Genomic DNA, 24364 nt, shown 5'->3' with positions numbered 1-24364 from the left:
GGAGGAGGTTCATGGATGTGGTGAAGGAAGACAAAACATATTTGTCTTGTTAGCGAGCAAAGCAAAGCCCTGTCCTGAAAGTACAGACACTGGAAACTTTTCTCCAGACACCAACATCGTCTTAGTGTGGACAAAGACAAGCATGCAGAGAGAAAAAGATTTTGTGTTATCGTATTTATCTGTATGAAAACAGATGTTAGTCTGATCAGCTGACCTGCATGTGACGTGCCACATGGTTCCCACATCTTCTATCTCACATAGATAGAATTCACTGAATTCTCATTAAAATCTGATACAGGTATTAACCTAATGCACCATTACTCTCTATTATCTCCAGTAATCACATGCAATAATGTGCATATTATCTTACTGTTATACATATATGTGATTGATTGGTGGACTGATACCTGTGTGGTGGCATTTTTTTTTAAACTATGATAAAATAGGGGTATCTTATACTGCTCTTCTTATTTCCTCCACTTTTCTGGGAAGATGTTCCACCAGATTTTGTTGTGTGTTTATGGATATTTGTGTTCATCAGTCACAAGTGTATTATGAAAGGCAGGTACTTATGAAGGTGAGGAGACCTGGGGTGCAGTCAGGGTTCACATTCATCCCAAAGGTGTTCAGTAGGGATGAGATCAGAGCTCTATAGCAGCAAGAACCTCCTCTCCAAAGCATGTAAACCAGATCTTCAAGGAGCTCACTTTGTGCACAGGGGCATCACCATGCTGGAACAGGTTTTGGGTTTCCAAGTTCAAGTGAATGCAAAATGGCATTATAGCGCCATCTAAAGACGTCCTGTGCAATTGAGTGCTTCCAGATTTGTTGTAACAGATTGGAAAAGAACCACATAGAGCAGGAAAGAGCAGGTGACCCAATACTTTTGGAAATATAGTGTATATACATTTGTATTTTAAGAAAAGTCACGTGACCTCTCCAGTCTTCCTTCCATTTTTGGGGGGGCAAAAGGGCAGTAAATAATTTCAAAACAAAACAAAGCTATAAATAAATCACAAAGGCAACTTTTCACAATTCTCCTTCTATTTCTTCTTCTTCTTCTTCTTCTTCTTCTTCTTCCTCTTTTTTCTTCTATTTTTAAAGGTGGAAAAAAAATTGGCGCCATTTGAAAGGAGAGACGGAGCGCGAGCGGGCGCGCGGGCGCGCAAAGTGTTTCCCGCGTTTCCCCCTCTGTTTAGTACTTGCGCACGCGAGCACAATGAGCGGCGGCGGCAAGCGCGCGCCCCTTCTTCTGCGTAACGGTCGCTTGAGTGAAGCGGCAGTGAGGCGCGTTTTCTCCTTCTGATTTCAGGGTTTGGAGGGAAGTAGAAGAGGAAAAAAAGGCAAGAAGAAGGAGAGTAACTTGATGGGATGATGATGATGAAGAAGATGATGGCAGCAAACTGGCCGTTGGGAGTCCTCCTGTTTTTCCTTCAGGCTTGCAGTAAGTACCACTGAGGTACCTGAGGTGAGGTGAGGTGAGGTGAGGTGAGGTGGCAGGAGCAGTTAGCCTGACCAGTCCTAATCTTATAATATTCCTTAATTACAATATTATAAAAATGTGTGTATTTTGTCTCATTCTTTTCGTTTTCTACAGTTGAGTTTTAGTCCATTTAAAGTTTTCATTACTGTGTTTCTCGACGTACTTGAACGTAAAGCAGCAGAGAAGTAAAAACCCTGAAAACTCTCATCCAAGATAAAATAGTTTCTTTAACATTATTACATTTTATAAATGTAAAAAACAATCCACCACCATGCTGAGGATCAGTAATCACTATGTACTTCATATTATAATTTTTTTTAATAAATTAATACAGTCTACCATTACATTATCATAACTTGTACATTTCTCCTGATATAATAATTCCTTAAGGAATAATAGTTTGTGTGTGTGTGTGTGTGTGTGTGTGTGTGTGTGTGTGTGTGTGTGTGTGTATTTTAGTTGAAGTCAATTGTAATGAATAATCCCCAGAGCTCTCCATATGCCATTCAAACTGTATGGATAATAACCTCCAGTCTTCTGGGAAGATGTTCCACTAGATTTTCTAGAGATTCGTGTGGAGATTCATTCATCCACAAGGGTGTTATTAAAGTCAGGTACTGATGTGGGTGAGGTCTGGTGTACAGTCAGTGTTCCAACAGTTTTGGACGTCTGTAGCAGGAGATGTTCCACTCCAACAAAGGAAAGCATACTGTCATGGAGCTGACAGTATGGGCAGGTGTCCCAAAACTTTTGGCCCTATCGTGTATAATACCAGATGCTTTGTGGTTTATTTTTAACACATACACCTATTTTACATAATATAATGCACACACACAAATATATACATATATTTTATGTAGGAAGTCTTTCTTTCTTTCTTTCTTTCTTTCTTTCTTTCTTTCTTTCTTTCTTTCTTTCTTTCTTTCTTTCTTTCTTTCTTTCTTTCTTTCTTTCTTTGCATTTAGCTATGCTGCATTAATCACAATCTGTTTTTTTTTGTTAGTTTTTTTGTTTATCTGGCAAGTTTCTTTTTTCTCCTTCACATATCTGCGATGAAGACTGTATTGAAGAGGAACTCTGGTTAATGCTCCAGATGAAGTTATAAATTCATCCTGAGGTGGCAAAAGTCCACACATACATCACTTAAGTAGAAGTCAAGTCAAGTCAAGTTTATTTGTATAGCACTTTTCACAACAGACATTGTCTCAAAGCAGCTTTACAGAAATCAACAGTGAAGGTGAATGGTGTGCATTTATCCCTGATGAGTAAGCCATGGCAACTGTGGCAAGGAAAAACTGTAGAAGTACAGATACTCATGTTTATTAAAATATTCGGGTAAAAGGAAAGTAAAAAGTAGTCATTATTACTACCTGTTTTATTGTCACGCTGGTAACTGGATCTCACGTCATTAATATACAAAATAATTTGAAATGTTGTTCTCTAATGAATGTATCCAGGCTGAACATCCACTATATAGAACACAAACAGAGAAAAGATGATGATGATGATCATGTGATCAGGAATGTGTCTGTTCTCAGTCATGTTTACATCACTGACTCCCTCTGTCTCATCCACGTTAACCCCAGACTTCTTACTGCCTTCTGCCTGCTCATTGTGAGCTTCATAAACTAGTCTACGTCTGTGGTGTGTGAGAGACAGGAAATGGTACAGCAGTGGTAGATTAAAAAAGCTGCGCAATGACAAGAAATCAGTTGATGGGCTGTAAACGATGTGCAATAAGAAGAAAAATATGGATTACCAAATAGATTAAAACTGAAGTATGGAGTCTGGTTTTATCTGGTCTGGTAAGAAGTAGAAAGTACAGATATTTGTGTAAAAAATTTAATGAGTGAAAGTAAAAAGCGAAGTGTTTTCAAATAGAAAATGTATTGTATTTGTACTTTATTACTTCCCATCTCTGCATTCAACACGGTGCAAAAGACATCGATTATAAGGTTAAAAAATATAATATAGCATGGGGCAAAAAAAAAGTGCAGATTTTCCCAACAACCCAGAAGATTAGTATTAGATGGTTATCATTATTATTATAACAATATGAGCAAAATGTAGAAGAACACGTGTTCATTCGCTCTGGGAAGATAGAGACACTTCCTGTTGGGATGAGGCATTGTGGGATATGATGGCAGATGGTAAAAGAGCACCCTGTGGTTTATGGATGTCTGCAGAGCTCCAGCACAAGCATGATTACCCACTCAGTGTTCATTTTGCGAGGTTTGTAACAAAATATGTGTACTAATGTGGAATCAGGAACTTTGGAGTGCATTGAGTGGTGCCTGTACTATAGTTACATGTAACTACAGTTCTGATACCTCAGCAGTTCTCTGATGCTGATAGACATCTCTCGTTTAGACTCTAAGCTCAGTATGGCATGGGGAAGTGGAGGGAAGTGGTAGGGTTGTGACGGCAAGCACACAGGAAGGTTAAATAACTACGGCAGAGATCTGCCAAAAACCCTATACTACTCTCCTATATGTCTAATGTCAGTCCATTTACTATCGATTTTGTTTTGTTTTTGATTTCTGTCAGCATTTTTTTTCGCAATAATGTCAGACTCTGTGTTTGTCACACTCAGACAGGAATAGTGTGTATTCTTTAATTATTAAACATACAAAGTGCACTAGGAAGGTATTTCTGTCTGTCTGTCTGTCTCTCCCTCTCTCTCTCTCTCTCTCTCTCTCTCTCTCTTTCTCTCTCTCTCTCTCTCTCTCTCTCTCTCTCTCTCGCTCTCTCTCTCATTCACTATCTCTCTAAATTCTCAGCAGGTGAAATATTGTTTTTTCCTGCTGGTCAGCAGCTTTTGTGCTTCACATGGATTTAGAAAGGTTGGCTTCAACTCTGGTGCAGCGTTTACTATGGGAAAAGGAGTCTCATCTCACACTTTCTCTCTCCCTCTCTATTTTTCTTAACTACACACACTCTCTTCCTTCCTTCCTTCCTTCCTTCCTTCCTTCCTTCCTTCCTTCCTTCCTTCCTTCCTTCCCTCCTTCCTTCCTTCCTTCCTTCCTTTCTTCCCTCATATTTAGTCTATATAATAAGTTAAAGGAGTCAAGGAAAATGATAACGCATTTGGGATACAGTAAAAGTGCTTGGGAGAAAGAGAGAGGGATGGAATAAGTCAGCGAATACAATATGGAAATACAAAATCACAGACTAGATTCCATAAAAGTCAAGCAGCAGAGATATAAATACTCAAAGTCCACATTTTGTAACAACAAACACTGAGGTGTGGACACCACATTTTTGGTAATAATTTGGATTAATTATTGAGGTTGGATAGCTGTTTAAGTGCATTAATACTAGGACTGCAACTAACGATTACTTTGTAATCTATCGATTAATCAGATGATTATTTTATCGATTCATTGAATAAAACATTTACCCTTATTCAGGGTATTTATGTATAAAAGTGTACATTAAAAAATGCAAAAGCCAAATATTGAGTTTAACTATCGTTAATTTTGATATTTTAAAGCTTAAAGTGGCTACATGCTGAGGAGTGCATGGGGGATTTATCCTTTGAACAGATTTACTCATGCTGAGCTGTTTCTTTCTGTAAAATAAATAAATAAATAAATAAATAAATAAACAGTATTTGAGTATAAAAGGTGAAGCAATTTGTGTAAATCAACATTTTTATTGTTTTTAATTATAAATGCAGATGGCAAATAGACAAAAATGTAAAAAAAAAATCAATATAAAATAACATTGTTTTAATAATTTTTGTTTAGAAAATACACATTTTGTTCAGTTGTGAATATATAAGCATCTAGAATATATAATTAATTTATATTGTATAATTAATGAATTGTTGTATAATAGTTAAATTATATATGCATACATTTAATATACAAACATTGAAAACAAGCATTTGAACTTATAGTAAAGCTGCAGTTAATCACGTTTGAAAATAGATAAGTTACTGTTGTAGTAGACAAATGCTATAAAAGGAGAATGGAACGGAGAAACGCAGCGAGCTAACAGGTTTTATAATATATACTGTGTGTGTGTGTATATATATATATATATATATATATATATATATAAATGCTGCTTCTATCCAGTGCGACTTTTCCGAAGTTACAAGGCGGCTGTGTTATCTTACTGTCACGCTAACCCGTTACTTAAGCAGCCCAACTAATCGATAACGACAACTAATTTCATTATTGATTATTATCGATTTTTTCAATTAGTTGTTGCAGCCCGTATTAATACAGACCCAAACTAGTCAAATCTAACGTTTTTAATGTAGCATGTTGTCTTTTTGACCTGAAGTCAAAGTCAATTCAAACATGCTGAACATTTTGGATATGATGTAGTAAGGTTGATGTGTTATGTTAGCAGGAGAATTTGTGCATTCCCGATTCGCCGTGTACTAATTAATTTACTTAGCCTTTGTGTACATGGTAAGTGTAACAGCATTCCAGGTGCATCACACAACCATGAAGTATGTTACATATTATCATACTTGTAATCATTTAACTGTTTTGCAAAAGCCACTGTGAAGTATGCATTATTTTCTTTCATTTGATGTTGAACAATGGGCAACTCCAAATCCAAAATGAAAGTTCAGACGCAAAATCCAATCAGGGTCGCAATGTACTTCATCCTACGCTCCCCTAAAAGCATGAGTGATATTATTATGAATAGGGGCCTCAAGGGTAAACAATTTACGGAAATCAAAAATGTTTAGCAAGAATGGCTTGACAGCAAACCATGCTGAGGTCCATTTAGCTTCATGGCAGAAAGAAACGCTCAAGATTTAAGATCCTCTCAAAGAAAATGTGTAATTAAGAAAGATGTACTTTAACTCCATTAAAGCGTATTTAACCTTTGCCGTGTTTAAAATACTCCTGCACTCAGGCGTGTGGATGATGGAAGATAATGGAAGGTGAATAAAACAAAACGGAAACCGTGTTTTTGATTAAACGATAATTGAAGCGAATGGGTCTGTGAGAATTTATATTTATGCTCCATTAACCAGCGTTAAAACTACTCTATAATACACAGTCACATAATCACACTCTATAATAACGCTAAACTCTGAATATCTTTATTTTAATACAAGAGATTAAATTATGTCTATTCTTTCAAGCTGTTGAATGTGACCCTTTCTGTGCAATAAGTAACAGCTACTTCAGGAAAGTATTTTTAGCTAAATAATTTCTAAACCTAAGTGTGCAGTTTTCATATCAAATTTAAAGCTGAATTCCAAAATTTGAACAAGCTGCTATTGTAAACGTATTATGTCAGAAACAATCAGTGCAGTCCCTTAAGATAAAGCAAAAATTTGCTGATGAGTTTATGAGCAATATATATTGGAATTAATAAGATAAACGTGTCTGACTACATGCTCAACTTGCCTTTTTCTTAGTAATGGTACTTTTACCTGACTGACCTATTTTTAAACCACCGTTTACATTTTAAAATAAGTTAATATTAGGTAAATAAAAACTTTTATTATATTCCCTATTTAGTTTATGTTAATTGAGTTGATTTTAAACTGATTAGTAATACATTTTTTATGCCTTTTCCTTGTTTTTTTTTTTTTACAGGGAGAAAATGTAATGCAACAGTACTGTATAGTAATTCTCACTATATAAAAGACATTGTACATTTTAAAAATACAGAAATTGTTGGGAATTAGCTTCACCTGAATTTTCACATCGCAAGAAGGATACATATATAGCACTTATATAGAGCTAAAAAATTTGTGGTCTGCACGAATAAGTTTTAAGGCGTTTTTACTTTTTGATTATAAATCAAAGGAAACAACTAATCGGTTGTCAAAATAATTTAATTGTCTGCCAATCTCACAATCCTTGTCCTAAACTTGTCCAAACTTTTTTTTAACCACTTTTTAATTCCCTAAAGTCAAATTTTATTAAAGTTTTTCCAGGTGGCTTTAAAGCAGCTTAAAGCACTTCTTTGAGGCCATTTCTATGACAGGTGAAGCGCTAGTGGTTAAACAGGTCTGTGCCCTACTTTTATAAAAAGTTTAACTAACATCAATTGATGTATTTTACTGTAACGGAGAAGGCTTTGGCCCTGACTCTGGCCATCTAACACTTTGGGATTTATGTGTCAAATAGGGCAAAGGGGATTAACGTCTACACCGATTATACATTTTCTCCAAAAAAAAAGGATGAAAAAGCCAGAGGATTTTCTGCAAATGGTTTGTGGCGCTATAATTTATTAATTCAGCATGTGTCACGAAAAGATAAAGATATGTGCTTCAGGTCTTAAATAAAGGACACATTTATTAATATATAAACATTTATTCATGGTGTTAGGGACGTTATCTTTTTAAATGTATTTATACCACACTGCAGTTTATGGGTCACAATTATTGTGATTAATTAACAATAATGGTGAGAAACATTTAAAAAAAAATTTATTATATCAAACACTCATTGCCTTATCAGCGTGGAATAGGAGATGCATATCATTTTAGAGCATGTATTTATACTTGTAGGAACTTAATCAACTCTGATACAGAAAAAATAAGTGTTTTATTCTTATACAGTATATCAGATACATATATTTTAGTTTTAAAGTCTGATTTATTTTTTGTTTGTTTGCTTTCCTGGTGTCAAGATTATGCCAATAGTATTTCTATCGTATTCAGCTGAATCTGTCATGTGACTTCCTTTGCACCAATTTCACGTTCAGACAGTTTAAAGTCTGACGTTGCACTGTGCTCACTTATTGCTCAAGATTACATTGGTCAAGTTTCGAATAAATAGAAATATGGATAAATAAATATCTGCACTTACTTCTGCTCCTGCTTTTGATACATGGCTGCAAGAAAGTAAATTTGCTGTGCTTAAGTCCATTTTTCAAGTATCTGCACTTTAACAGAATATTTTCTTTCTGGGAAATGAAATTACGTTTGAATGTTTAATATTTTACTTTTCACTCCACTACATTTCAAAACATGCTGTTCATCACTACATTTTATTTTTATTTTTTTTAAGTGAAAACATAAAGAGCGTTAAATGAGATTCTGTGGCGAGAGCACAAGTGTAACCTCACGCCTCGAGTGAGAGTGTTTGTAGAGTGAGGGTTCTCTGAGGGTGAGGGTGAGGGTGTCTGTAGAAATCTCTCTCCTTATAAAGGTCTGTTGTGCAGGAGAATGGAACACTGAACTGCATCCATGATTCACATCACTGCTTAAACATTTCTGCTTTTACTTTTCATACTTATGTCTGTTTCGAAAGTGGGATTTTTGGTGATTTTACTCGGGTAGAAATATAAATGCAGGAGCTTTACTTTTACTGGAGTGAAACACAAGGGATTAATTAACATACAAAACACAAAATATATATATTGTGTGTGTGTGTGTGTGTGTGTGTGTGTGTGTGTGTGTGTGTGTGTGTGTGTGTGTGTGTGTGGGGGAGGCATCTGGGCCTGACAAACAACAAAAATTACATGTGACATCATCTCGGACCAATGACTGGAGCATCATGTTCACCAAGAAAAGCAGACACTGACCGGTCACTTATACACATTTTTACACATTACTGTAGTGTGGACTGTTTTTTCATAGTGTGTGTGATTTTTCTGTAGCTGATGAGACGTGCACATGAACATAATGTGTAAGAGTGTAAGAGTCTGTCAGCATTCTGTATGTACTGTTGTGGAAGCTGCATTCATTTACAAGGCATTTAAACATGCCTGTTATTAGATTCCAGCATAGTTTACCTTGTTAGTGTTGCCTCAGTTTTAGCACTGTCTGGCTTCCAGAGATGAAGCCATGCCTGGCAGAAATCAATCTTGGTCATCATTAAGACATCATTATAAAGCTTTTAAGTAAAGCTTTATCATCACACGGACAAATATTGTGACTTTGCAAAGACTAAAAAGTGAATAGTAATGAGACGCAGTAAACTAAATGATCATGTGCTCAGCAGTGGGAATTACTGCCTCCTTGTCCGTCACTTTTAAATAGATTTTGCTCGTCCAATCACTGCTGCTATAGCAACGCTTGCGTCCTTAGTGGATATGCCTTTCAAAAACAGATGTGTAACACTAATCCGCTGCCCTTTTACTTCTTTAACTAACGGCCCCTTTACCCTCTTTACTCGCAGTTGTGCCATGTTTTGTATTGAATTTTATGCAATGTTCAAATTTTGGAATGTATATTTATAACCAAACCACAGCCTTGTCCTGACTAATACCTACCTCTTAAGTTTTCTAACAAACTCTGCTCTCGGATGTTTTAATACCGCAATTTTATGAAACAACGGTTGACTTAGTTTAACTAATTCTATGACGTTTGGTTCCAAATTTTTGCAACACAGCGATTTTAGATCTTTTACACATACACAGGTTGAAAAATAATAAAATATTTGGTGCATGATATATAATTTAGCAAGGTAAACATGCTTACATGTAATGCCATTATTGCTGCTCTTCCTGTACATTGTGCCCAGTCTTTATCACATCAACACGTTTATCTAGAACTTTTCTCCAACAATCAGAGAATTTATTCTTAATTGATGTTAATTATTGACGCTAGTGTAAATGAACTTCTTTTTGTCCTGTCTTGGATTTTCTTACATTTAAAAGGATATTTGATATAGTGTGTGTTTGCGTCAGGTTCCCAATCAGCTGATGCTGAAGAGAAGTTGGTGGATTTTCTCCTCAGCTCAGATCGCTACAATAAGCTGATCAGACCGGCGATCAATAAAAGTCAGCAGGTCACCATCGGCATCAAAGTGTCCCTGGCTCAGCTGATCAGTGTGGTGAGTGCTTTACACACACACACACACACACACACACACACACACACACACACACACACACCCTGTTTTCAAACTAGACTCTAAACACTTAGTACACTTTTGTAATCCTATGCTCATTTACTCTTCTCATCACTGCAGAACGAGAGGGAACAGATCATGACGACTAACGTGTGGCTCACACAGGTGATCTTAACTGCAGCTCATTAATACACATATACACTGTCACACATACTGTTGTTTATTGTATTTAGATATGTAGGGGCTTTTCTAAACATTTTATATAAATGACTCTTGTGCCACAAAATAGGTCTAAAAACTCCTGCCAATTAGGGTGAAATTTATTTCTAAATAAATATTAAATATTAATCATATTCCATGTAATGTTTTTAGGGATTGATTTTGAGTCTAGTGCACTATGTAGTAAGCCCCTATAGTGAATAATAAAGCATTTGGGATTAAACCTAACAATGTACTGAAAAGACATGATGTGCCTACAATGAAGAAATGAAAACAGTTGCAGTATTTCAGTTTTTCACTTGAGCTTGTTTGATGTAACTATCGTCTCTGCAGGAGTGGAACGACTACAGACTCGTCTGGGACCCAGACAACTACGACGGCATCCAGAAACTACGAATTCCCTCCCCCCACATCTGGCTTCCTGATATCGTCCTCTACAACAAGTATGCTGAAGTTCCTCTAGATAAAGTATAGGCTACATAAATAAATCTGATTTAGTTACTTGTATATGAACGCACCTGAATCTTTTATAAAATAAATCCAACGAAAAACACATTTATTATTGAAGGAAGTAGAAATCATGGATCAGAAAATAATTTTTTTTTGATGTATTATTTTATCTATCAAATATTCTCCAGTAGATACAGGAGTTTTGTTATTCCCAAATCCTGCAAAATAGAATAAGAAAACAGGAAGTAAATTAATTACAAATCTTCCTTGTTAGTTGATTAGCTGACTGATTGTCACCTAGGCAACAAAATGCTCAATGTTTCGGGCTACAAGATCCAGGTCATTGTAGATTATATATGTATATGTGCATATGTATAGATGTTTTAATTTGTCTAATTTTGCACAGAGCTTTATCTCTCTGTTTAATTCCTAAAGCAAAATCAGTCATGACAGCAGGGGAGGATGGAAACAGATGTTCAAGACGTAAATAAACTAAATGAAAAGCGGTTATTGCATGTGATCATGAGCTAATTTGATGAAGAGGCATCTCGACGGGCGGGCTGCTTAATCTCTTACTAAAATAATCCAATGTTCGTTTTTAATTGAGGAACTGTACATGAGACTGTTCTGAAGGAGGGGGAAAATAGGACAGATTACGCACTAGCTTTGGTAAAACATTTTTTTACATTTTTACCACACACACAAACAATTACCACATTTATGCAGAAAGTATATGGTAGAAATATACACATAAAAAAAAATAAAAAATTAATAATAATATTTATATATATATATATATATAATTTATTACATTTAGGAGACATTATGTTGTTTCATGTTTTTCATTATGAGCATGTTTTCCTTTTAATTAAAAAATGATCTATTAAATGCTAAATGTGAATGAAAGTGGTAATTTAGTGCAGTAGTTGTTTAAAAAAAAGTTTCCTTATTTGTTATTCTAAATTTAAATGAACTGAGCAGCCCTGAAACATGTCCTTGAGCTGACCTCCTGCCAATTCCTGTCTGTCACAGTGCAGATGGTGTGTATGAAGTGTCGTTCTACTGCAATGTGATCGTCTCCAACACGGGCGACGTGTTCTGGCTTCCTCCGGCAATTTACAGGAGTGCCTGTGCCATCGAGGTCCGCAACTTCCCCTTTGACCAGCAGAACTGCACGATGAAGTTCCGCTCGTGGACGTACGACCGCACCGAGCTCGACCTGGTGCTGATCTCTGACTTCGCCAGTCGGGACGACTTCACACCTAGCGGCGAGTGGGACATCGTGTCACTGCCAGGACGCAAGAACGAAGACCCGGACGATGCCACCTACATTGACATCACATACGACTTTGTGATCCGCCGCAAACCACTGTTCTACACCATCAACCTCATCATCCCGTGCGTGCTCATCACGTCCCTGGCCGTTCTCGTCTTCTACTTGCCGTCAGACTGCGGTGAGAAGATAACGCTGTGCATCTCGGTGCTTCTGGCCCTCACCGTTTTCCTCTTACTCATCTCCAAGATCGTCCCGCCTACTTCTCTGGCCGTTCCACTAATCGGAAAGTATCTGATGTTCACCATGGTGTTGGTGACCTTCTCCATCGTGACCAGTGTGTGCGTGCTTAACGTGCACCACCGTTCGCCGTCCACACACCACATGCCTGTCTGGGTGCAGCGCATCTTCCTGCACCAACTGCCTGTCTTCCTGCTCATGCGGCGACCGGGTCGCTCTAACGTACGTGAAAGGTTCCGGAGGAAACATCGCAGCAAGTCGTTCTCTGGCGACCAGTTTGCTCTTGGGGCCTGGAGGACGGCTGAGCTGCCTGAGGGCTCAGAGTTTGGGCAGAGGGTCAGAGTCAGGCAGGACACAGAGGTGGATGCGGCCATAGAGGGCGTTTGCTTCATTGCTGAACACATGAAGAACAAGGATGATGATGAAGGGGTGAGGAAGATAACAGCTGACTAAAACCACTGCTTGTGCTTTGAAAAAAAATTATATTTACGGTTGCTCGTAACAACATTCCGAAGTGGGTCATTTTTCTGTAGAGAAGAATTGGAGGGGCTTCTATTTTAGGCAGAAGTTAGCAAAGGGACCACACAGAAACACCCTAGCAACCAACTGGAATATGATAGCAACAACCTAACAACCATTTAGGACATCATAGCACCCACCTAGCAGCATCCTAGCAACCAACCAGGTTAGCAGAACAACCACTGAGCAACAACTTAGAAACCAACTGAAATATGATGGCAGTTATTTAGCAACACCGTAGCAACTAACTTAAATATAATTGCAATTGCCTAGCAACACCTTAGCAACTAACTAGAATGTGATAGCAGTTGCCTAGCAACCAATCGGAAAGTCTAGAAACTACCTAGCAACACCTTACCAACCAACTGGATTAGCAGAGCGACCATTGATAGACTCCCTAAAAAACCAACTGGAATATGATAGCAACACTCTATGACCCACTTGGAATATCATAGCCTCCACCTAGCAACCACCTAGCAACACCCTAACAACCTTTGGAACATCATAGCCCCACCTAGCAACAGTCTAGCAACCACCTAGCAACACCTAAGAATCTAACTTGAATGTGTTAGCACCCACTGAGTAACACCCTAAAAAACGCACTTGTGTGACTTTGCAGGTAATTGAAGACTGGAAGTATGTCGCCTTGGTGATCGACCGTTTGTTTCTCTGGGTTTTTATCCTCGTGTGTCTGACAGGAACACTCAGCCTCTTCGTCCAGCCCCTGTTCCAGAGCTACAACACACCTGTAGCGAGTGATGAGTGAGTGAGTGATGAGCGAGTGAGAGAGGGAGTGATGAGTGAGTGAGAGAGGAAGTGATGAGTGAGTGATGAGCAAGAGAGAGAGGAGTGATGAGTGAGTGAGAGAGTGAGTGATAAGCGAGTAAGAGAGGGAGTGATGAGTGAGTGATGAGCTAATGAGAGAGGGAGTGATGAGTGAGTGAGAGAGTGAGTGATGAGTAAGTGATGAGAGAGTGAGTGATAAGCGAGTAAGAGAGGGAGTGATAAGCGAGTGAGAGAGAGAGTGATGAGTGAATGAGAGAATGAGTGATAAGCGAGTGAGAGAGGGAGTGATGAGGGAGTGTGGGAGTGAGTGATGAGTGAGTGATGAGGGAGTGTGGGAGTGAGTGAGTGATGAGTGAGTGATGAGGGAGTGTGGGAGTGAGTGATGAGTGAGTGATGAGCGAGTGAGAGAGTGAGTGAGAGATTGAGTAAGTAAGTGAATGATGAGGGAGTGAGTGATGAGGGAGTGAGAGAGTGAGTGATGAGGGAGTAAATGGTGAGTGAGTGATGGGGGAGTGAGTGAGTGACGAGGGAGTAAGAGAGTAAGTGATGAGGGAGTAAATGATGAGTGAGTGATGGGGGAGTAATTGATGAGTAAGTGAGTAAATAAATGAGTGAGTGAATGAGTGAGTGAGTGATGAGGGAGTAGTTGATGAGTGAGTGATTAAGTAAGTGAGTAAAAAAGTGAGTGTGAGTAAGTAAAAAAGTGAGTGAGTGTGAGTAAGTAAATAAATGAGTGAGTGAGTAAATAAGTGAGCGAATGAGTGAGTGATGAGGGAGTAATTGAGCAAAAAAGTGAGTGAGTGTGAGTAAGTAAATAAATGAGTGAGTGAGTAAATATGTGAGCGAATGAGTGAGTGATGAGGGAGTAATTGATGAGTGAGCAAGTGAGTGAGTAAATAAATGAGTGAGTGATGAGGGAGTAATTGATGAGTGAAAGAGTGAGTAAATAAATGAGTAAATGAGTTATGAGGGCGTAATTGATGAGTAAGTGATTGAGTAAGTTAGTAAATAAGTGAGTAATTGAGTGGGTGAGTGAGTAAATAAATGAGTGAGTGAGTGATTGATGAGGGAGTAATTGATGAGTGAGTGAGTAAATAAATGAGTGAGTGAAGAGTGAGTGATTGAGTAAGTGAGTAAATAAGTGAGTGATGAGGGAGTGAGTAAATAAATGAGTGAGTGAGTAAATAAATAAATGAGTGAGTGATGGAGTAATTGATGAGTGAGTGATTAAGTGAGTGATGAGGGGGTAATTGATGAGTGAGTGATTAAGTGAGTAAATGAGTGAGTGATGAGGGAGTAATTGATGAGTGAGTGATTAAGTGAGTGATGAGGGAGTAATTGATGAGTGAGTGATTAAGTGAGTAAATGAGTGAGTGATGAGGGAGTAATTGATGAGTGAGTGATTAAGTGAGTAAATGAGTGAGTGATGAGGGAGTAATTGATGTGTGAGTGATTAAGTGAGTGATGAGGGAGTAATTGATAAGTGATTAAGTGAGTAAATGAGTGAGTGATGAGGGAGTAATTGATGAGTGAGTGATTAAGTGAGTGATGAGGGAGTAATTGATGTGTGAGTGATTAAGTGAGTGATGAGGGAGTAATTGATGTGTGAGTGATTAAGTGAGTGATGAGAGAGTAATTGATGAGTGAGTGATTAAGTGAGTGATGAGGGAGTAATTGATGTGTGAGTGATTAAGTGAATTGATGAGTGAGTGATTGAGTGAGTAAATGAGTGAGTAATGAGAGAGTAATTGATGAGTGAGTGATTAAGTGAGTGATGAGGGAGTAATTGATGAGTGAGTGATTAAGTGAGTGATGAGGGAGTAATTGATGTGTGAGTGATTAAGTGAGTGATGAGAGAGTAATTGATGAGTGAGTGATTAAGTGAGTGATGAGGGAGTAATTGATGTGTGAGTGATTAAGTGAGTGATGAGAGAGTAATTGATGAGTGAGTGATTAAGTGAGTGATGAGGGAGTAATTGATGAGTGAGTGATTAAGTGAGTGATGAGGGAGTAATTGATGTGTGAGTGATTAAGTGAGTGATGAGGGAGTAATTGATGAGTGAGTGATTAAGTGAGTAAATGAGTGAGTAATGAGAGAGTAATTGATGAGTGAGTGATTAAGTGAGTGATGAGGGAGTAATGAGAGAGTAATTGAAGCCATAAGTCATGAAATAATTTTGATTTTTGAAACAGTTTTTTTCTGTTTCAGCTTCAGCGTTTAATCAGCCCGTGCTGCTCTAAACCCAACAGTACATCAGAACATGCATCAGTCTCAGGATCAGCTGTGTGGTGATGAAGACTGATTTTGCCTAATCAGGGTATTCAGAACTGTACTTATGCACTGTGAAATCTAACAGAGACACGTAATACACTACATTCTTACCATTTACACACCCAAATATTTTTTCCAATACATATTTTGCATAATGTTGTTTTTTACTACTAGGTTTATAATCCTAATATCCAGTATGGGAATTTCAGGATTGTTTCTAGGGTCTGGTTAACACTCACAAACGGCTGCATTAAAACAACTAGAAATGAGGCTGTCTAATCTAATCACATGACCATAAAGGGTTTGGTAAGTGTCTTTTATATCAACAAAAAGTAAAGTGTGCATTACCTGCATAAGACTACTAGCACTTAGTATAAAGGCAATATGTATAGTATAATGGCTCATAAATATATTATAATGCATTATAATAATTTATTCAAACGTAGCATTCATTTGAGTTCTGTTTTAAGAAAATTAAGGGTGATTTAATCTTAATTTAGAGCACTACATTTACAAGGTTTTGTAGTATGATTTGTTTTTGTTAAAACAAATTTTATGTCAAGGTAAAAAAAAAGAAGAAAAAAAAGGTAGGTTTATTTGGTAAATAAGTGCTATAATGTGTTATAATTGCTACTTATTATAATGCATCAGGTTGACTGTTTATAATACACAATAAAGATGAAAGTAGTGTTTTTTTTTTTAAACATAAAATGTATTTGTCAAATGTATTTATGACCTTCATAGAAACTTTCCCGTGTTTGTAAACGGACTGAAGTGCTATGCATGCAGAGAGTTACGGCTTAGTTTTTATCATCAGAATCAGAAACACAATACTTTATTGATCCCATAGGGAAACGGTTTGGATGCAGTTGCTCACAGTGAAAGTTTAAAGTCAAGAATAAAGTAAATATAAAAATACAACAACATGAATAAATAAACATATTAAGGTATTTTTTTGTGTAAATTTGTCACTGCACTACAGCCGCACTAAGCACATTTTTCCGTTCCTATAGCCAGCCTCACAGTTCCAGGGTCACCAAATTCGATCCTGAGTTCACGTTACTGTCTGTGCCACAGTTTACATGTTCTCACCGTATCCGTCTGGTTTCTTCCCAACATCCCCCAAAAAGTTGTGACTGTGCTACACACTGCAGCTTTGAATTATTTCACAACATAATGTTTACATCTGTCTTTCTACCTGTCTTTTTTCTCTCTTTGTAGAAGTAGTGTTCCAAAGATTAGTTTAGCCTCACACACATGCATACAATTTTTGTTGATCTGGTGTATAAATAACTACATATATGTTTTGACGTGTCCCTTTTAATTAATTGCCTTAATGGAGATAAAGTGAAAGATGCTGTGAATTTATTTATTTATTTTTTTTTTGGTGAAATCATTATTGTGTCATTATTGGGGATATTAGACAATAAAATTACTTTCTTTTGTTACTAGTTACACGTTTTGTGGGTTTTCTGCCTCCCTTTTTTTCTGTCATTGCTCTCACATTTCTACTCCGTGTCTCTGCTAGATGTCTGTACAATCACAACAGAGTAGCAGGGAGGGAGGGAGGAGATGCAGGAGAGGAAATGGAACCAGCGTGAGGAGACTGTGTGGGATAGAGGTGGATAAACACCTTTACATTTGTTTTGCTTTTGTGTGAGAGACTTCCTGTACTTCCTGTACTAAGCAGAAGAGTAAGTTGAGTTAAAAGCTAATGTAATTAAAGAGAAGGCAGGTTTTATGTGTAAATAACTGTACAGACGCTGAATAATTGATGTGGTAGATTAGGCTGAGAGTCTACATACACTGATCACTGGCACTGATAATTAAACGATTTAAAATGTACACATATCCAGGTGAAATAGACCTCAGATCTGTTTGGCCACTGTAAAGGGGGTGTGGCCTATCATCCTGTCAGTGTCAATCATTGTGAAGGGGGTTTAGCTTCTCATCCTGTCAGTGTCAATCATTGTGAAGGGGGTGTGGCCTCTTATAGTCTGTGATAATCATTTTAAGGAGGTGTGGCCTCTCATCCTGTCGGTGTCAATCATTGTGAAGGCGGTGAGGCCTCTTATCTTGTCTGTGATAATCATTTTAAAGGAGGTGTGGCCTCTCATCCTGTCAGTGATAATCATTTTAAAGGAGGTGTGGCCTCTCATCCTGTCGGTGTCAATCATTGTGAAGGAGGTGTGGCCTCTTATCCTGTCAGTGTTAATCATTGTAAAGGAGGTGTGGTCTCCTATGACCCATGTGACAGGCCCATTAAAATAGGGTCAGGGCCTCTGTGTTTGTAACTCGCCTTTTAACAGTGCTGGGATTTGAACACAGAACCTTTACACATACACACACACCATCACCACCACCACTACCATCACCACTACTGCAATTTCACATCGAGTCCTTTACTGCTTGATATCGGTTGTTATGTTTTGCTCTGCAATGAAAACAAAGCAACACAAATTGCAGTGCGAGTAATTTTTTAATGATTCGGATCAATGCTTCGAACATTATCACTCTCGCTCATTTAGAGCCTCGGAGAACCCTTACTTCCCCTCGCTGACGGCGCTGTGTTTGCAAACACACACACACACACACACACACACACACACACACACACAGCACTCCGGCCGTAATGCTCTGACCCCACTAAGCGAATGCTTTCAAAACACGCTCAGAGTGCTTCTCTCGGAAAGCTTTTTAAAAATTAGCTCTGCATTAGTCGACAAGAGCCTGGTCTCAAAAAACAGAGGGGCGATGGTCACTCTCTCTCACTCTGTCTCTCTTTTTCTTTCACTGCATCACTGTCCATCTTTACATCCATGGCTTGTCTGAACCTGTGTGTGTGTGTGCGTGTGATGAAAGAGAGAGAGAGAGAAAAAGACAGACATACTGTCTCTGTTTAATATCTGTTCTGGCTCCCTGGTATACACATAAAACCAGATTGAGCCTCCTTTTATCTCTTTAAATCCACCTTCCACGTAACAGCTGTCACAATTGATAATGTCCTTAATGCATCCGCAAATCAGGACTAGTTTCTAAATTACATCTTCCATCATGAGTGTAACACATACGACTCTGGAGAGCAGTGTGTATCCATTTCAGGCTTTTCCAAAATGATTGGTTTATGACTGGTGTAAGAGCATATAAAGTGGGAACGCAGCAGGGTTTAAAAACGTCTGCTGAACCAGAAGATCATTATTTTCTTTTCGGACACTTTATTTATTAATATTTATCATTATCAATGTAAACTTATTGGTTCTTCTTGTGTTTATGTGCAACATCCGAAATCCAGAGACAAGTTCATGAGCCTAATACTGTAGTTCTTTACCCTGATCCTTCATAAGGTCCTTCAGGAGATGTTTATTTGAACACTTATGGAATAAATGCACATTTTTGTAATGGTGCTGACGCCTCGGAAAAGGATAGAAGCGCATCACCAGCACTTCATATTAGAGAGATCTACAGATAGACAGAGGGATGTCAGTGAGATAGAGCTCGTGATTTAGTGTTATACAATCTACATTACCTCAGCAGAAACGCGCACACACACACACACACACACACAAACACAGAGTTGCCCTAGTCCTTGATGTCAGAAGAAATGGCCTCTCATAACTCCTACAGTACCCCCAATATTTTCCTGTCTTTTATTTACAGTGAGCCATTTTTAACCCTGAACCCTGTAACACTGAGGACACAAACACTGATTAACTAGTGCAAAAAAAAAAAATTGTCCTTCAGTCTCTTCTCTGTGGCGTTCTCATGAACGTTCTGGGTTTTCTTTTTTTTTTTGTAGACAGAATAAAAAAACACTCAGCCAGGTATCAAGAATGAATGTGAGATAAATTATTTAAAATGTCAGACCAAGGAAAGAGCCTACCAAGTTACATATATTTTTTATTTCCATTTTTAATACAGGCAGTCCTGCTGTGAACAGGGAAAGAGCATTTATGGAGAGGAAGAGAAAGAAATGTAGAGGTAAGAGAGAGAGAGGAAGAGAGAAGTGGAGAAAAGGAGAAAAGTTATTTGAGTCGCGGTTTCTCGCTTTAATGACGACATACATTTAAAATGGAGGAATCACATTTGTTGTTGTTGGTTTTTTTTAAAAAAAAAACCGTCTAGACAAACTGGACTCCCAAATGGCGAGCAAACGAACCACATCATTCAATCTGTAGAGCCGAAACCATAAAGAGGAGTGGAAGCTCTTCTGATACACTGGAGGAGCAGAGTCTGGTCTGGCGTACTGAGCTCCTCACTGACTCTTCCATGTCCCTCCCCCAAACCAGTTCACACAAAAGCGTTTTCTTTCCTCACACGGGTTAAACAGGATCACATTCACCCGGGCCGTCACGTACCTCTGTTTCCTGAGTGGTACCGTTTTTCCACAAAACACATTCAGAAAAGTCTTTTCAGCTGGAAATCGATCCCAAACGCAATTATGTACCCAATTCCAGCGCATTACCGTGTGGGTAATTTCAGCTTATTTACTTTCCTTTTACTCTTTTCTCAGTCGCATTGATTTGTGGGTTGTGTTTGTTTTTTTTTACTCTTTATTGTGTTTTTATCTCTTTAAGATAAACCTCACGTGCTGAATAATGCATTGTTTTTGGGTCAAAATGTTTATTTTTAATGCAAGTAAATTCCCTTTGTCTATCTACCATGCCGGTATTTCAGAACTCAGTAGTATTTTGCTCACTAAGGTATTTTATAGCTAGGGTTCATCATTAATAAGTACACCAAGACATTGATACAGCGACATCTATTTCACACAAAAGATATCAAATATAAATATCAAACGTGTTGGTTTGATTTCCTTTCACTCTAATTTTTACCTTTTATCCGAATAAAAATGTTCATTTTTCATGACTGTCTGAAGCTGAACTCTCATTCTCATGGCTTCTTCTCAGGTGTGTGTGTGTGTTTGTGTGATGCACCTGTGATTTGATTGACACCTGGATCAGAAAAAGAGTCCTGAGCTGCACCTGCTCCACACACATTCGCCAAACCACAAGAGCTCATAATCGAAAGGAAGGCTTTTCACAATCAACTATATAAATAATATGTATACTTTTATATATACTTTTATTCATGCATTCTTATGGTGACTGTAACAGATGGATGATTAAGAAGTGATAAAAATAAACATTTCAATAAGATACCAAGAAAACAAAGCAGGCGGGTGGAGCTGGGAAATGTGGTGCCCCCTAGTGCCCACTTTCCCACACACTTTGTGATTTTGTGTGTGTGTGTGTAATCAGGTCGACACAGCTGAAAGCTCTCGCTCTTTCAGGAGGCTGGGATTAGTGTTTGCTCTTTCGCCTGTAATCAGACGCAGGTTTAACCTTCATAAACACTGCCGGCTCCTTTAATGGAGGCCGAGTTCCATCAATAGACACACGGCACGTTCCTGATTGCGCCTTATCGACTGCGCCGCTTCAAAGCGACAGCGTTACACCTCCCCAAATCTCTGCCTTTAACCTTTCCTGACATTTCACGCAAATAAATTCCGTTCGAGCAGCTACACCGGGTGTAAAAGAAAATCGTGTAAAATGTACATTAATTTACAGCCAGGTATATTAGTGTTTATTTACAGAGACCATTGTAATTCTTGTATTTTACTGTAAACCTGTGAACTGACAGGTTGTTTAAAATTGTGCCAAAATAAAAGAATTATAAAACAGTAGTTTGCTGTAAAATCGTGTATAAACACATAGGTGCACATAGCTGTAGATTATCACCTTATACCATGATCACAAAATTGACTGATTGGATCAGAAGAATGCGTAATTTTCCTTAAACATTTTATATACAGATAGAATTCTGATGCTCGAACTAGCACTATTGGATTGCACTTTTTTATATTGTTGTATTATATAGATATTAGGGAAATATGTGTGTGTTTGTGTGATATATGTGTCTGTGCTCCTTCCCTGTCAGCAATGAAGCTGCTGGAGTTAAATCTTGGTGCTGGTTCTTGTCATATTTCTTATTTGAGATATTTATTTTCCAGTTTGTCAAATTACTATTTACACCTCAACTCCTTCCAGACAATCACAATCCACTATTCACACCTGAACTCCTTCCAGACAATCTCAATCCACTATTCACACCTGAACTCCTTCCAGACAATCTCAATCCACTATTCACACCTGAACTCCTTCCAGACAATCACAATCCACTATTCACACCTGAACTCCTTCCAGACAATCACAATCCACTATTCACACCTGAACTCCTTCCAGCCAATCACAATCCCATATTCACACCTGAACTCCTTCCAGCCAATCACAATCCACTGTTCACACCTAAACTCCTTCCAGCCAATCACAATCCCATGTTCACACCTGAACTCCTTCCAGACAATCTCAATCCACTATTCACACCTGAACTCCTTCCAGCCAATCACAATCCACTGTTCACACCTAAACTCCTTCCAGCCAATCTCAATCCACTATTCACACCTAAACTCCTTCCAGACAATCTCAATCCACTATTCACACCTGAACTCCTTCCAGCCAATCACAATCCACTGTTCACACCTAAACTCCTTCCAGCCAATCACAATCCCATGTTCACACCTGAACTCCTTCCAGACATTCTCAATCCACTATTCACACCTAAACTCCTTCCAGACAATCACAATCCCATATTCACACCTGAACTTCTTCCAGCCAATCACAATCCACTATTCACACCTGAACTCCTTCCAGCCAATCACAATCCCATATTTACACCTGAACTCCTTCCAGCCAATCACAATCCACTATTCACAACTGAACTCCTTTCAGCCAATCACAATCCACTATTCACAACTGAACTCCTTCCAGCCAATCACAATCCCATATTCACACCTGAACTCCTTCCAGCCAATCACAATCCACTATTCACACCTGAACTCCTTCCAGCCAATCACAATCCCATATTCACACCTGAACTTCTTCCTGCCAATAACAATCCACTATTCACACCTAAACTCCTTCCGGCCAATCACAATCCCATATTCAGCCAATTCTGAAATATTTGTTTGTAGCACAATGGTGTCCACATTGCTGAGAAATGCAGGCTGATTTTTGTGCAGTACCATCAGGGAGGTTCCTGACTGGCGCAAATTTATTCTGCAGCAGGACAACGACCCCAAACACACAGCCAATACCATTAAGAAATATCTTCAGAACAGAGAAGAACAAGGAGTCCTGGAAGTAGAGTTCTGTTTTCAACATTATTGGGATTGAAGAGACAGAAGGATTTGAGGCAGCCTGCATCCCCAGAAGGTCTGTGGTTAGTTCCCAAATGGGTTTGGAACAACCTACCTTCCGAGTTCCTTTAAAAACTGTGCAGGTGTACCTAGAAGAATTGATGCTATTGGTCACGCCAAATATTACTTTGCTTTGGATTTATCCGTTCATTTTTTTCCATATTGTAAACTGACACTTTTATTTTTTATACTTCAATTTTTTTAAAGTATTCTTACTTTACAGCATTTTTTCACACCTGCCTAAATAATCGATATCAATATATCCTTCACATTAAAAAAAATAATGTCGACATGAAAATGCACCTACATTCCTTTTGCTTTATTAATAAATAAAAAAAAAGGGGATTACTTGCTTATGAGTCGATTCTTGCGACTCTACAATCAAGAACCTGTTCAAAAGAATCGACTCTTTGGTGATCCGGATCATCTGAGCTTTCCTCTCCGGGCAGTGTCTCTGTTCGCTGCTCAGCGCGGCGCTCAGCTCCGAGTCTCCGCTTTCACCTGCATTCGCTCCGCTTTGATTAATTTTATTGTGTTCCTCAGGAATCTACAGTGGAGAAGATCCAGTGTGGAAGAAGGATGATGTTTCCTTTCAGGAGAGACACTTTGGTCCTGGTTGTCCTCCTTCTCATCCTCCAGGCGCATGGTGAGGTCTTCGTGGTGTTGTCGGAGTTTTATTTTATTTGTTTTGGTTTGTTTTTGTGATTTTATTTTTTATACATAATACGCTTTTAAAGATTTGAAGAACTATTTGTGGTTTTTAGATGTAAAATTGGGCTCTAATTATTGGAACTGAAAAGTTTGGAGGTGGCTTATAACTTGGTTGGATTTGTGTTTATTTCTCTCGGGATTGCACATATGTATATAATGCACATGGATATATAAATATATATATATATATAATTCAGAATAAGACCAATAATCCTATAATCATCCATCATTGAGAAGGGAACAGGTCCACATAATAAAGGGAAGACTGTTTCATGATGTATTTATTAATTCACCCTTCAAAACAATTACATTATTATATTATATAATAATATTATATTTTTTTTTCTAATTTTGCTCATTTCTTTCCATCCAC

The 24364-nt window shown here is 38.1% G+C and overlaps 2 protein-coding genes across 3 annotated transcripts in view; both read left to right on the top strand.

Moving 5' to 3' along the window:
* Window positions 1-1002: 1002 nt before the first annotated feature.
* Window positions 1003-17476, top strand: chrnb5a (cholinergic receptor, nicotinic, beta 5a). Of its 2 annotated transcripts, none has more exons than XM_083532926.1 (7): window positions 1003-1444; window positions 10103-10248; window positions 10387-10431; window positions 10819-10928; window positions 11968-12877; window positions 13587-13729; window positions 15963-17476. In XM_083532926.1, exons 1-7 carry the CDS (start codon window positions 1372-1374, stop codon window positions 15973-15975), a joined length of 1440 nt encoding a protein of 479 aa, XP_083389052.1. In that variant the 5' UTR covers window positions 1003-1371; the 3' UTR covers window positions 15976-17476. The 2 variants fall into 2 exon arrangements, 1 of the variants encoding a protein (XP_083389052.1); XR_014531992.1 differs by lacking the exon at window positions 15963-17476 and adding an exon at window positions 12982-13133 and having other exon boundaries at window positions 1004-1444; window positions 13587-13722.
* chrna6 (cholinergic receptor, nicotinic, alpha 6) overlaps window positions 16203-24364 on the top strand; it is a 22506-nt gene continuing 14344 nt past the window's right edge. The window contains exons 1-4 of the mRNA XM_083532916.1: window positions 16203-16331; window positions 17554-17719; window positions 19944-20003; window positions 23824-23926. Coding sequence (XP_083389042.1) covers window positions 23860-23926 — 67 coding nt within the window. The 5' untranslated portion in view covers window positions 16203-16331; window positions 17554-17719; window positions 19944-20003; window positions 23824-23859. The remainder of the gene's footprint in view (window positions 16332-17553; window positions 17720-19943; window positions 20004-23823; window positions 23927-24364) is intronic.

Source organism: Silurus aristotelis (assembly GCF_946808225.1).
Source record: "Silurus aristotelis genome assembly, chromosome: 27".
NCBI lineage: Eukaryota > Metazoa > Chordata > Actinopteri > Siluriformes > Siluridae > Silurus > Silurus aristotelis.
The sequence above is the reverse complement of the archived record's forward strand: the minus strand, read 5'-3'. Positions and strand labels throughout refer to the sequence as shown.

Bases quoted from the DNA above. Each gene is read 5' to 3' on its own strand.
- chrnb5a (XM_083532926.1), top strand. From the start codon at position 1,372: ATGATGATGATGAAGAAGATGATGGCAGCAAACTGGCCGTTGGGAGTC. The intron at 10,432-10,818 runs GTGATCTTAACT...TCGTCTCTGCAG, and splicing joins CTAACGTGTGGCTCACACAG to GAGTGGAACGACTACAGACT. The intron at 10,929-11,967 runs GTATGCTGAAGT...TGTCTGTCACAG, and splicing joins GATATCGTCCTCTACAACAA to TGCAGATGGTGTGTATGAAG.